Source organism: Drosophila serrata, unplaced genomic scaffold (assembly GCF_035046125.1).
Source record: "Drosophila serrata isolate PLE 108 unplaced genomic scaffold, ASM3504612v1 contig_184, whole genome shotgun sequence".
Lineage (NCBI taxonomy): Eukaryota > Metazoa > Arthropoda > Insecta > Diptera > Drosophilidae > Drosophila > Drosophila serrata.
This window is the reverse complement of record NW_028257082.1, coordinates 1,654,785-1,668,136: the sequence shown is the minus strand read 5'-3', so window position 1 is coordinate 1,668,136 and position 13,352 is coordinate 1,654,785. Positions and strand designations below refer to the sequence as shown.

Here is a 13,352-nt window from a genome sequence, read left to right as displayed (position 1 = left end):
GTTCAAAATTTTGCGCGCCTAAGACATATTAATCGCACCTAAAAGTATGCAATAATTCAACCAAGCTATCGATTGGCAGCTCAGAAAAAATTCAAAGTATTTGTCATCGATTTTAGTATAACCAGGAATAGCGTGAAGTTAGCTGAGCTGGCAACACTGATTGTGTAGAAATTCTACTCAAAAGGTGGAAAATTGTTCTGTACATGTGTAAAATGTAAAATAGATATCTAACTTATAATGATAGTATTTACTTATGAAAATCGACTTAATTAATGTAAAAAACGTATTATTTTATAATATATATTGGAATAAACAATTTTTAAGGCTGCAAGGTAGTTGAAATTTCCAAAGCTTTTCCATTTTAAAATATCCAGATTTAGCTACTAAGCTAAGCTGGCCACACTGTTTTCAAGCTCTGTTAAATTGTGTTTCTAATTTGAAGTAAAAATCAAACGCGCAGTAGATATCAACAAGTGATCAACATGTCAAGCGAAGGAGCCAAGACTTTCACGCGAGCCGAGGTCGCCAAGCACAACACGAACAAGGACACCTGGCTGCTTATCCACAACAACGTCTACGACGTCACCTCCTTCCTGAACGAGGTGAGAGGGCAGAGAACGAGAAAGAGAGAATGAGTGTGGGACACGTTGGAATTGGACGCATTAATGGGGGTCATTCGGGTGTTATCTTGCTTCTATTACTGTGATGAGTTAACGGCGCGCCCATGCCACTAACACGTACACCCTGCAAACGGCCCCGATTTCCGAACTGCACCTGAGAGCTCGTCGTGCGTGGCGGCTGTCATTAGGTCTGTACTTTGACCCGCGGACTCTGGCTGACCTGCCTCCGGATTTCTCGGCTCTTTGCTCTCAAAGTTGTTGTCGAAATCCGACTTTTGAAACCGCTGGCCGTCTTGCGAAACTATCGTCGTTTTGCATATGTCAAGTGTTAGGCAAAAAGCGCGTCCCCATTTGCATCTCATTGGATTTTTGTTGGCCCTGCGACCTGGATTTTTATGGAAGTGCACTGCCGGCTAGAAACAGTTGGAGTCGCAGTCAAAGACGCCTCACCTCACCCTGACGCGGCGGTTGAATGGGCGTGGAACATGTGCTATCTGTAGTATTGACTACTCTTATAAGATAAGCTCAGCGAAAACATTGTTCTAACGATGACGCTGCACTTCGCATGCCAGAGAAGTAACAATTGTGAGGGTGACAAAGCGGCTTATTTATATTTCCAATTCAAAGTTTGAGTCCTATCGCTCAAACCGATCCAGACCATGTTTTAAACATGCTGTTCATAATCTGATCCACTGCGTTTCGAGCGGTGTTATATATGTATCCTCGGTGCCTCTGAATGAACATTTTAAAATTGCGTAGCAGGCATTTCCCAGACACCTTTATACAGCATCAGTACAAGCAATTTGACTCGCAAAATTTATTACTTTATTTTATTTAAAGCAAGTAACGATTTTGAGAATGGCAAAAATTCCATCAAGTTTTGTTCGCACTTTGTTCAGTTAAACTTTGATTACTTTTTTGTCTCTAATTATAATTATAGTATACTTGGCATAGTAAACCGACTAGGTTAATTTGATAACGAAAGCATTATACTATACAAACCTATTATATAAACAGTATATATAAAAGTAAAAGAGCAATGGATTCATAGATAGTCAAAAAAGCAACTAAAAAACTAATTTTCTAAACTCGTAAAGTTCTGGTTAAAAAATTTGCAATCGTACCAAAGTTTGGTGAAAATGATAGTTGCTTATCTTTTAAAGCTACCTCAGAGGGGAAGCTAGTTATTTTAGAATTGATACGAAGATACTTATGATTAGTTGCAATTTTATATGACTCTACACAAAATTATAAAACTTAATATCATTCTTAGTTGCAATTTATTTTGACTACGAAAAACTAGAAACCTTACTTCCATTCTGACTAATCTAAACAATAATCATTGGAACTGTATCAAATTTGGATATTATTCAAGCACAAAAAGTTCGTACTATGAGTTGCAAAGCAAACTGTACAAATAGTACTTGCTATTTTCAATTCCACTGACGTTTCACAACTCAGAATATATAGTTTGCCGACATTTAGATTTGCATATAGCGGATATTTTACAAAAAACTCAAGACTTCGGACCTGAGCTGATTGTTAAACGATACAATTCAGGGTCAGGTACATTAGCATTTCAATTGTGGAGAGGAATTCAGTGATTTATGCGAATATTTATTTACGTTTCGTTCTTTACAGCATCCCGGAGGCGAGGAGGTGCTGATCGAGCAGGCCGGCAAGGATGCCACAGAGAACTTTGAGGATGTTGGCCACAGCAACGATGCCCGCGACATGATGAAGAAGTACAAGATCGGCGAGCTGGTGGAAAGCGAACGGACCAGCGTGGCCCAGAAGTCGGAGCCCACCTGGAGCACGGACACACAGAACGAGGAGAGCTCGGTGAAGTCGTGGCTGCTGCCCTTGGTGCTGTGCCTGGTGGCCACGCTCTTCTACAAGTTCTTTTTCGGTGCTGCCAAACAGTAGCGAACCCAAACGAGGCCCAGCCCGCTCCGGAGCCAATTAGTTAATTTACGAACGAACGCTCAAAAGTCACAGGCCCGGAGAGGAGTTGAGAAGGATAAGGAGTAGCAGCGATGGAGCCAACGGAGCGGGGGCGATTTTAATAGTAAATTTGTGCTAAGTTTTAATGTTACATTTTGGCATTTGGCATTTTTTGTACACAACCCTCTCTACCCATGTAATTCCTTCAGACGGCGGGGCTAGAGTTATGTTTCCCAGTTGATATTCCAACATTTGAGGCACGAGACATGTATGTACATTAAACATATTTCCAAAAAATCTAAAATACCCCTTAAATTTGTTATTTCCGTCAGTTAGGCTCTTGTTTTAATACTATTTACACTTCGTCTCGCCGCATAGTGTATGGTTCTAAATTTTTATGGCAAACAAGATCAGAAATGGCTAAGATCATCCAGATGGCGATAATGTTGGGCAGCTCCAAGCTGGGTCCCGGTGCCTTCAGGTCCGATGAGAGCTCCATGGGCTTGGAGCCGGGGCCGAAGATGAAACGAGAGCTCCCCACGCGCAAGATGTGCCTGGAGGCCTTTAAGCGTACTCAGTATGACATCCTAATCATTGGCGGCGGCGCAGTGGGTTCTGGGTGTGCCTTGGATGCTGCCACGCGGGGCCTTAAGACGGCCCTGGTCGAAGCCGAAGACTTTGGCAGTGGTACTTCCTCAAAGTCCAGCAAACTGCTCCAGGGCGGTCTGGGGGACCTGGAGCAGGCCATATCGAGTCTGGATGTTGCTGCATTTCGACGAGTACAATGCTCCCTGAAGGAGCGCAGGCACATCGGTCACCTGGCGCCACACCTCAGCCAGGCCGTGCCTATTCTACTGCCCCTTCATAAATGGTGGGAGGCGCCCCTGTACTACATGAAGCTGAAGATTTACCACCTGATGGCGCCTAAGGGCAGCAAGAGCTTTCATTATCTCAGTGCCGACGAGGCTCTCGAAGTTTTTCCCCTGCTTCAGCGACAGGAGCTGTTCGGCGCTTTCGTCTTTTATGAGGTCCAGCACGATGATGCGAGGATTTGTCTCTCCCTGGCCCTGACAGCGGCTCGATACGGCGCTGACATCTGCAATCATATGAAGGTGGTGCGGTTAATTAAAAACAGGGAAGGCAACATAGCGGGCGCCGAGGCGGTGGATCAACTGACGGGAAAGAAGTACCAAATCCGGGCCAAGGTGGTTGTCAATGCCACTGGACACATGAGCGATATCATGCGCCGAATGGAGGATGCGGAGGCAAGGCCGATGTGTACGAGCAGCTGGAACTCGATCATTGTGCTGCCGCGCTTCTACTGCCCAGAGCAAGTGGGTTTCTTCGATCCGCACACTCCCGACGGCCGATCTATATTCCTGCTGCCCTGGCAGGGTCATACACTGGTCGGGACCAGCGAAGAGCCCCTCGATCTGCCCGAAAAAATGCCGTCCCACCCCAACGAGTTTGATGTTCAGTACCTGTTGGAGGGCATCAACCGTTTAGTGAGCCCCAATTTCACTGTCCGGAGGTGCGACGTACTCGCTGCTTGGGGCGGCTACAAGCCTGTACCCGTCCAGTCCACCTCTATGCCCCGTACTCCTCTCAAGAACTACATAATCCATGTGGGACCCCGGAACATGCTGTCTGTGGTGGGCGGAACCTGGTCCTCATTCCAGGCGATATCCGAGAACGCGGTTAATGAGGCCATTCGCTACGGAGATCTCTCAACGGCGATCGATACTTCGGTGATGGGAAGGTCCTGCCAGCTGGATGGAGCAAGCGGCTGGAACCCAAAGATGTTCATCCGGCTGGTTCAAGACTTTGGAATGGAGCGCGACGTGGCTGAGCATCTATCCAATACGTACGGCTCGAATGCTTTTAAGCTAGCCGCGTGCGCGGACAGCAGCGGAATGTCATGGCCCATTGTGGGCAAGCGGCTGCATTCGGAGTTCCCATATATTGAGGCGGAGGTAAGGCAGGGCGTTCGGGACTTCGCCTGCACCCTGCAGGACATGGTGGCTCGCCGGTTACAAGTGGCCTTCCTCAACGTCCAAGTGGCCGAGCAGATACTGCCGCAGGTGGCCAATATTATGGCTCAGGAGCTGAACTGGACGAGCGAGCAAACGAGCCGACAGATCTTCGAGGCACGCTCCTTCCTCAATTCACAGATGGGCATCTTACCTAAGGATAATCCCTTGCATCAAAATATCCCCATTAAGATGTCTGTACGCCAGGTGAAGAAGTTTGCCTCGCAATTCAATAGCCTGGATGATAACAACACCGGCTACGTTTCCATCTCCGACTGTTGTAGGGCCATGAAAAGTTTTGGCGTAAAGGAGGTGCCTCTGGACCTGATGCACAATGTCCTGAGCGACATCGAATGCCAAGCGCAGGGCAAGGTGAATCTGTATGAGTTTCTGCTACTCATGTCGGCCGTTGTGCAGGGCGATTCCGCGTACCTAAACTATGCCCGGACGTACATGGAGCTTAAGAAGCAGGCTTGGGAGAGCGGAAACAGCAACCTGCCCGGCTTTGTGCATGTGGAACGTTGCGGTGGCAGCCTGTAAAGTGAATCCTCTAATTTTTATTTTTAATATATAATCCGTTTACCTTGTCCATTTTACACGGTGAAGCAGAGGAACCATTCAGGGATCCGCTTCTCTAACTCAATTTTATTTCGAGCTCTAGGGGGGACGAAACTTACAAACGGATGAGGCTAAGCAATGCTACTCCTTGGGCTTTCCCTTGGGCTCGTATGGTGTCATCAGGTTCTCCGAGAAGGATCGAATGCTGTCCGGACCTCGCACCTCTTTCTCCAGCAGCGGCAACTTGGTCACATGGAAGTCCTCGTACAAATCTGCGATCTGGTCCAGGTATTTCTCTTGGATTTTAAAGCGGGATGCACACATGCTGCACGAATCGTGCGAGTTCTGCAGGAACAGCAGCTGGTTCACAATTATATTGTGCACATCGATGCCGCACTTGGTTAACTCCTGCACAAGGCGCTCCGTCTCGTACAGGGAGAAGAACTCGGCAATGCAGACGCACACAAATGTGGTTTGGTCCTGTTGTGGAAATTATATGGCATAAATAGAAATCAAGCTGCTAGAACATTCCAAATAATGCTTACCGGATTCTTGAACTGCTCGTTAACCTGGGTGATCACGGCCATCATGTCGTCCAGCTTCTGTGAGAGGGTGTCCGCGTTTACATCGGCCATGCCCAGCATGGAGGCAAATTGTGTGAGAAGCGGCGCCACCTTCATCTTGAGCCGCAGCAACTTGCCCAGGCCCTTCTCCACGACCTGGGGGAATGCGATCAGGCGAAGCGTGTGCCCCGTGGGCGCCGTATCAAATACTACCACCGAGAAGTTCATTCCCTTGACCAGCTTCATCACCTCAGCATAGCTCATGGCCTCATCGATGCCGGGCAGGGCATTGATCATCTCCTGCATGACGCCCTTGCTCACACGCAGCGCCTCGTTGTCGCCCTCAAAGTACTCATCGGGCAGCTCATTAAGGCCAGCATTTGGATCGATTTCCATTGCGAATAGGTTGTCGATGCCATTGACCTGAAGGTTTAATAAAATGTTAAATAATACTAGGATTTTTGTATAGTTAAGCGCGTCCTCAAAACCCTCAAAGGCCGGGCGTGTGCGTCTTATTACCTTTGTGGGCACCTTGGTGAACTTTTGATCAAACGCATCAGAGATATTGTGCGCCGGATCTGTGGAAATAATAAGTACCGATTCACGCACTTTAGCCAGCTGAACGGCCAAACTGGAGCTGAAAACATACATGTAAGCAGTAACTAATTATTGGCCGGAAAGCTTAAGTGTCTTTGTTGTTGTTTCACCTGCAGGTTGTCTTGCCCACGCCACCTTTGCCGCCGACAAAGATCCATTTGAGCGAGTCCTGCTCGACGAGATTCTGCAGGCTCGGTTCCAGGGGCTCCAAGTTGTCGACCATATTGCAAGTTAATGGGCGGGACACGTAGGATTAAATGTGAAATTAAATGATTAACAACTAAAAAAACAGATGTCGTTCCTTTCTAGAGCCGGGCAAAAGCTGACGATACTATATTGCGAAAGTTATCGATTATTTGTCGCGTTCTAAATTCTACAATAAAGATTCTCATAAATAATAATAACTTTAATTAATAGTAAATTTGCAATAATCATTTATAAAGTAAAAATAGCAAATATAGTTTAATGATTTATGTCGAAGTTCCCAGATATCGATAATGTTGTATATTTCAAAGAAGTTGGCAGCTCCGCCATTTTAATTCAACTTCTTGCGTTCTTTTTAATTTTATATTTAGAATTAAGTGTTCTGGAGCGTACAAAATTTCTTAATATTAATAAGTATAAATTCGTTTTGTTAAGTAAATCGAACCGTTATGAAGTTTACTATGGACGCAAACATTTCCCCACAAGCAAGGCGCTCGTCAAGAACCAGGGATGGACTCGCACATTTGGCGCCAAATTGAAAATCTGATCGGGTTCCCTCAGATAAATAAGCTAATCTGAAATGAAAAGTGCCCTAAGTTTTTTTAAATATTTAAATTTTTGGGGTAAACTAAACATTTTAAATGCCGCAACATTGTGAATGCCATTGCGTAAACTTCTCAAGCTCTGCTTCTTTCTTTTTGCCTATTAAATGCACAAAAGCGAGCTCGGGCGCAAGAAAAATCACAATAAGTGCCGCGGATGCTCGCCCCGTCCGGTCACCAAACCCCCCTGCGCTCTACTGCTAATTGTGCAAATCGCGAGCTTATCATAAACACTATGGCGAGAAAATGCGAGCGACGGAAGAACGCAATTCCATTGCTTTGAACCTATACTAAAAATAGTTGGGAAAACACCTCCATCATGTTCTGTTCACGTTAAAAGCTGTGCGTTTATTGTTCCGATTTTGGAAAACGCGAATCTCCGTATCTTAACGGTTACCGCAACGATTTCCGTCCCCACTTTTTAACACGCTGAATCGAACTCTGGAGCGAAGAGAATTGTTTTCTTATCTCTGAGCACGGAAGCTGTGCCGGCCCCTAACTTCCCTCCCCTGTAAGTACTTATCCGGAGAGCTAGCGTAACTCTTGAGTTTTTCTGTCCGCATTATTCTTTGCTATTCGTCAAATATCTGTAATTCAAGCTTATAAAAATCAAAATTGACTATTTCCCTTTGGATACTATTCAAACAAAGAAATCAAATCAATCATAATAGCTTATTTGTCGTGCTTGGCAATGCTTACCAAAGTAAGTGTATAAAAATATATTATTACAAATTAAATGAATGTTTAAGAAATGATAGATTTTGGGGCTAGATCATTTAAACGGGGCCTATACGTAACTTTTCAAAGCTTAGTAATATACACTTCTTACATAGAACAGAGCAAGAGTTGTGTGTGTTCCATAAGTTAATCTAGACCTCTGCATTTTTAAGTTTTCTGCATTAATTTTGTTAATATAGGATTAATGTTTTATTTGTGCTGATAGCGATTAATAGAGTTTAGCCTATAGCTTAAAATTAATGTTCCTAATCTAGTGATGAAGTAGAAAAACAGTTTGAATAATTTAAGTGTTTATTTTTGTCATTCAATATGCGAAAATTTTTATCAAAGATCCTAACAAATGTGTGATAACGACAATATTTATAACACATCAATTAATGTTAAAAAGATAATCACTTGACAATTCGATTTGTAAATTCTCATTACTTGGCTGTTATCGACAAGCTGAAAATAAAAATGCGGACTAAAAATAAAAATGGCACGATAACGCCAAGCCCCCCCAGTAAAGAGTTTATTGAAAAACTATTTATTCAATTTCATGGTTTGGAATAAAAAGAAAAAAAAAAGCAAAACAGAGTTTTTATTACCACACATGCAAATCCTGTTTTTATTCGACTGCAGGAACGTTTCAATCATTTTGGCTGTGAGCTTAAAAATAAAGCGATAAAGTTACCCGGTTGATTTATGTATTTGCCCAGCCCTGGGCTTTCGAGATCCGTTTTCGAGTGCGAGTGCGAGTGTGTGCGTGCATTTGTTAGGCCATGAAATATGAGCGCATTAAATTTTATGATATTGTTTGGGCCATTTTCGGCTTTGGTCCATAGCACACACACACTCCCCCACTCCCGTGTAAGGACGGCAAACAAGCGGAAAGTTCAAAGTCAAACAATAACACTTTCCATAAACAAAAAACCCAGCCCACACACGAACATTGTTGTCCCCACACAGACACAGCCAATTTGCTTGAAATCAGCGATGGCAACGTTTCAGTTACCGTTACCTGTGCTCCCGTTATTTCCCATATGAAACTTTCAAAGAGAAACTTTGACCTGCGGTAAGAGCGAGAAAGAGAGTGCATATTATTGGTTTATACATTGCAATTCATGAATTGTGTATACAATATCATGCATGTTATTTGTATTATAGAAAACAAATACGGCATCTAAATCGGGAAACCGAAATACCCACACCCTTTCGGTCTGTAAGAATATAATTAAAAAATCGAGAAAGTGAATCAGGAATTATTGGAAGGCTTTCTATCAATATATCTATGACCTAACGTATCAATAATTAAATTACCTATTTTGATTATATATATACAAGTCTTCTTGATATGGAAATTCATTTTATTTCGTTTATTTCGCATAAACGCAGTATTTAGGCTCTTCGTTTCTGGACAAAGGCAAACAAAAACCACTCGCCTCGTCTCACGTTTAATAAATGTTCCTGTCTGCATTTCGTTGGGAGGCAATTTCCCCGCCCGACCAAGCTTAACTTTTTCGGCGTCCCTTCGAGTGCGCACTTTATCAAAGCTTAGCACCTGACAATTTGCCGCGCGACATGCGGCCAGCCCGTCTTTCTTTTTTCTCGGTGTGTAATAAAAAGTGCTCAGCCGCTTTGTCTTTGCACTCTTTAAGTTGTGGTTGTCGTTGTTGTTGATTTGCTGTTGTTGCGCTCGTCCTTCTCCACTTTCCACCTTCAGCAGCTTCGTTCTTTTGAGCAACTAATTAAATGAAATCCGATTAGTGCGGCGTGGAAAGTGGAAAGTTTTAGAGTCCTCATCGCATTTCTCGCTAGCGTCGGCAACTTGCTGCACCCTCAATATGCCAGTTGCCGTCTCGAGGTTGCAAGGAGTAAGAAGGGTGTATATGTGGCCAGTAATAAGTAAGGATCCCCTTCAACCTTGAGGTTTTATTTAAGACAACGACTAACAAAGCAAAGGGCACCACCAGTAAGTAACTGAAACAAAAAGCTTCTGGAAAATTCCATGCTCCGGGAAATATATCCGGTAAAATTTTCCTCTTACATACAAAGGTAGGAAATAAAGGTATTAATAAAATTGTTTTTAAATATTTTATTATTTATAAATTGGATTTTAATGACGGATCGAAATATATATGACTTTGGGATTACCTGGAGCAAATTATACCCCCAACAAGACCGAAATGAAATGAACATTTATTTAAGCAAATCTAAGTTTAAAAATAACATATCTAAGTCATAAATACATTTATTTTAATTCGGAAAGCTGTTCTGTTTGATTTATTATCTGGTTAATAAGTCTGCATACTCAATTTAAAATTAAAAAAAAAAAACATTTTTGGAATTTTTGACAATTTTAACGATGTAACCCCTTATAAAATTTGGAAAAAAATGTAAAAATGTTTTTTCTCCCTAAATGGCTAGATCGACTCAGCTGTTAATGCTGATCAAGAATATATATGATTTATAGGATCGGAAATGAGTCCTTCATCGAATTGCATCTGACTAAAACTATAATACCCTGCAAGGATATAAAAAATTAATTTTAAATACAAAATTCTTTAACCTGAAGCCCCAGTTTTATTAAATTTTGTAGGATTTACTCTTGTATTAGTATGTACATTACACTATATATTCATTTGAACTTACATAACATGAATCCACCTTAAGAAATATCCCCCACACAATGCTTGGTTTGGCCCCTATTGAACTGGGAATTTGGTCTTTTGTTTCCGTGCGCAGGACTTAAGTGTGATTAACCATTTTGGATTTTCCAAAGGGTCACTGCGTTTGTTTAGACTCATACCTAATGGACTGCCTGCGATGAAAGCTTTCATTAAACAACAAACGACAACGGCACTGTGAGCACTCCCGTTTCAAGTGGCACTCGATGGGAATTTCCGTGGAAAAGGCGCTTATTAACGCCACGCCGAGCTGCCACTCAAGCGGTGGGTTCGGTGGGTTGTTGGGGTGGGTATGCTGGGTGGGGTGGCCTTGGTGGCATGCAACAGGCGGCGGGTCTGCTAACGGAGTTTCCGAGCTCTGCTGTCAGCGTGTCACTCAGCTTTTCCGCGCAGAAATCCCGCTGACTCACAGTCCGCATTCTCGAGCTCCCTGGATTGTGCATAAATTTCCACCGAATGCGACCCCACATTCGGAATTTGGATTGGCTGTCGCCTCCTGGCATTGACTTTGAATTCGGCCTTAGCCACCGAGCAGTGCACTTCGTAGTCCTCGTTACTCCTCCAGTTGCAGTCAAACCGACCAGAATTTCGAGGTGAGTCTGTAGCTAATGCATAAAATGATTGATGGCCAAAAAGTGGTCAATGTGGTGCCCGGAAGATGATTAATTTCCAGTGATAGTCAGCTCCTCTGCCACACCGAAAAAATTAAAGCAATTAGTTAGATAATTTCAATCACTGTTCAAAAAAAAAAGTTTCTATGGCTAATCATCGGAAAGTTTTAAATGAAAAGGCATTGCATAAGAAGTAAAGTGTTAAGCTAGTAAGTAGCGACATCAAAAAGGACATCAATATCTTGGCAAAGATAAGACTCGAGTCCAGTTTCGAATATAACATTTTTGAAAATCAAGTATATGACCTAAAGATTTAATTGAAAATCCCAAGTAATATCTGTTGTGAAACGGTAAATACCTTTTGGGATAAACTACTGTACTCTACCGCACATTGTACACGCAATCGCAGGACCCCCACAAGTTTATGCATTTATCTCTTTTTAAGGGCGAACATTTCAAATGCACCTGTTAACCGCTGTGGGAATTTATGACTTCCTAGCCGGGTTTCCTTGCACGCTGTTGTTGCTCTCCATCCTGCTGCCATATCCTTTTGCTGCTGCAGCTGAGCTTTGTTTCTGCTCAGCTGTGAGAATGCGATGATAGGGGTAGAGGTGGAGAGGAAGACGAAAGGGCTCGTGTCTTTTGTGCAAGTGAAAGCCATAAATAATAGCAACCTGCAAATGCAAGTACAGGAATTGTTAATTTAACACAAAAGCGCATTATGCAAGCGGATGGGGATCCCACTCGGCATGGCTGTGAGAAGTCAATCCGTGTTCACCTTGACGGGGGGAGGGGCTTGGAGCAGAGTCCTGGGAGGACCCCACTGCCAGCCGGCTAATGGCTTTCACTTTCTGTCCCATCGCCATCGGATGTGTGGGGAGTTTCGTGCGAGAGAGCTCGCTCTCTTCTTAGCTGGATGCTCTTTTTTTCTGGTCTTTGAAAAGGTGTCCTCTTTAGTTGCCTTTTGGTGGTTTTCATGTCTATTCCTATAATATCCATAATTCCAATTTACAATATGTAAGCTATTATCCTAGAGAAACAAATTTTACTATTGTAAATACTATTTACATTTTATTGACTACAAAGATAGGTAACAAATCATTAGGGTCAACGCTTTAATAAATCCAAAGGTTACTCAGCTTTGAGTATTTTTTAAAAAATTTTTAGGTCTTATTATTATTATTATCAAATTGTATGACTAGTAATGGGAACATTAACCAAAAATAAATGATTTTAAGTATAGTTAATAATTTCCTTTCGTACCACTCTGTTTATGTATTATATCCTAAAAATATTTATTAAATGAAAGCTCTATAATTATACTCTTTAGGGGTATTTTAATTTTAGTGAAAAGCTTGAAACGCTGTGAAGGAGTCATTTCCGACCCTATAAATCATATATATTCTTGATCAGCATCAAAAGCTGAGTCGATCTAGACATTTTCAGACAAAATAAAATTTTTCGAATTTTTTTCAAAATTTGAAAATTTTATAAGGGGTTACATCGTTAAAATTGTCAAAAATTTAGATTTTTTTATATTTTAATCTGAGTATGCAGATTTATTAGGCTAACAAAAACTAACACAGCGCAGCTTTCCGAATTAAAAGAAATGCCCATTTGGCTTAGTTATGAGTTTTTTAAACTTTGATTTGTTGAACAAATTGTCTCATAAAAATATAAATAAATCGACTTGGAGATTGGTATTATCGTTTTAGTCAGAAGATTGTAACTCTGTGAAGGAGTCATTTCCGACCGTATAAATCATATATATTATTGATCAGCATCAAAAGCTGAGTCGATCTAGACATTTTCAGACAAAATAAAATTTTTCGAAATTTTTTCAAAAATTGAATATTTTATAAGGGGTTACATCGTTAAAATTGTCAAAAATGTTGATTTTTTAATATTTTATTCTGAGTATGCAGATTTCTTAGGCTAACAAAAACTAACAAAGCGCAGCTTTCCGAATCAAGATTAATGCTTTTTTTGCTTAGTTATGAGTTTTTTTAAATTTGATTTTCGCATTGTTAGAATATCTACGCTTATTAATCATACGCACTGTTGCCTCTACTTAAATATATTCTTTACAAGCGGATGGCATTTGTGTTCTGAGATTTTTCATTATTTTAGTTTAAAGGCAAGTTCTAGTAACTTTATTATGCTTTCAATTCCATTTTTCCCAAATTTTCAAATAATCAAAATTGATAAAAATTACTCAT

The 13,352-nt window shown here is 41.8% G+C and overlaps 3 protein-coding genes across 3 annotated transcripts; 2 read left to right on the top strand and 1 right to left on the bottom strand.

Annotated features, from left to right (window-relative positions):
* The first annotated feature begins 158 nt into the window (after window positions 1–158).
* Cyt-b5 (Cytochrome b5) lies at window positions 159–2,868 on the top strand. Its single transcript, XM_020962412.2, has 2 exons — window positions 159–602; window positions 2,262–2,868. Exons 1-2 carry the CDS (start codon window positions 483–485, stop codon window positions 2,544–2,546), a joined length of 405 nt encoding a protein of 134 aa, XP_020818071.1. The 5' UTR covers window positions 159–482; the 3' UTR covers window positions 2,547–2,868.
* Window positions 2,298–5,190, top strand: Gpo2 (Glycerophosphate oxidase 2). Its single transcript, XM_020962409.2, has one exon. It carries the CDS (start codon window positions 2,981–2,983, stop codon window positions 5,132–5,134), a length of 2,154 nt encoding a protein of 717 aa, XP_020818068.2. The 5' UTR covers window positions 2,298–2,980; the 3' UTR covers window positions 5,135–5,190.
* LOC110191539 (ATPase ASNA1 homolog) lies at window positions 5,182–7,368 on the bottom strand. The gene is made up of 4 exons (XM_020962411.2): window positions 6,423–7,368; window positions 6,235–6,352; window positions 5,698–6,138; window positions 5,182–5,632 (listed from the first exon to the last, which is right to left on the bottom strand). The coding sequence occupies exons 1-4, from the start codon at window positions 6,533–6,535 to the stop codon at window positions 5,294–5,296; spliced, it is 1,011 nt and encodes a 336-aa protein (XP_020818070.1). The 5' UTR covers window positions 6,536–7,368; the 3' UTR covers window positions 5,182–5,293.
* Between the last annotated feature and the right edge of the window lie 5,984 nt (window positions 7,369–13,352).

What these genes read in the sequence shown, in the direction of transcription:
- Cyt-b5 (XM_020962412.2), top strand. Translation starts at nt 483, where the DNA reads ATGTCAAGCGAAGGAGCCAAGACTTTCACGCGAGCCGAGGTCGCCAAG. An exon ending in TCACCTCCTTCCTGAACGAG is followed by an intron (nt 603 to 2,261) that starts GTGAGAGGGCAG and finishes CGTTCTTTACAG; the next exon opens with CATCCCGGAGGCGAGGAGGT.
- Gpo2 (XM_020962409.2), top strand. Translation starts at nt 2,981, where the DNA reads ATGGCTAAGATCATCCAGATGGCGATAATGTTGGGCAGCTCCAAGCTG.
- LOC110191539 (XM_020962411.2), bottom strand. Translation starts at nt 6,535, where the DNA reads ATGGTCGACAACTTGGAGCCCCTGGAACCGAGCCTGCAGAATCTCGTC. An exon ending in TCACCAAGGTGCCCACAAAG is followed by an intron (nt 6,139 to 6,234) that starts GTAATAAGACGC and finishes TTAAACCTTCAG; the next exon opens with GTCAATGGCATCGACAACCT. An exon ending in ACGAGCAGTTCAAGAATCCG is followed by an intron (nt 5,633 to 5,697) that starts GTAAGCATTATT and finishes TTTCCACAACAG; the next exon opens with GACCAAACCACATTTGTGTG.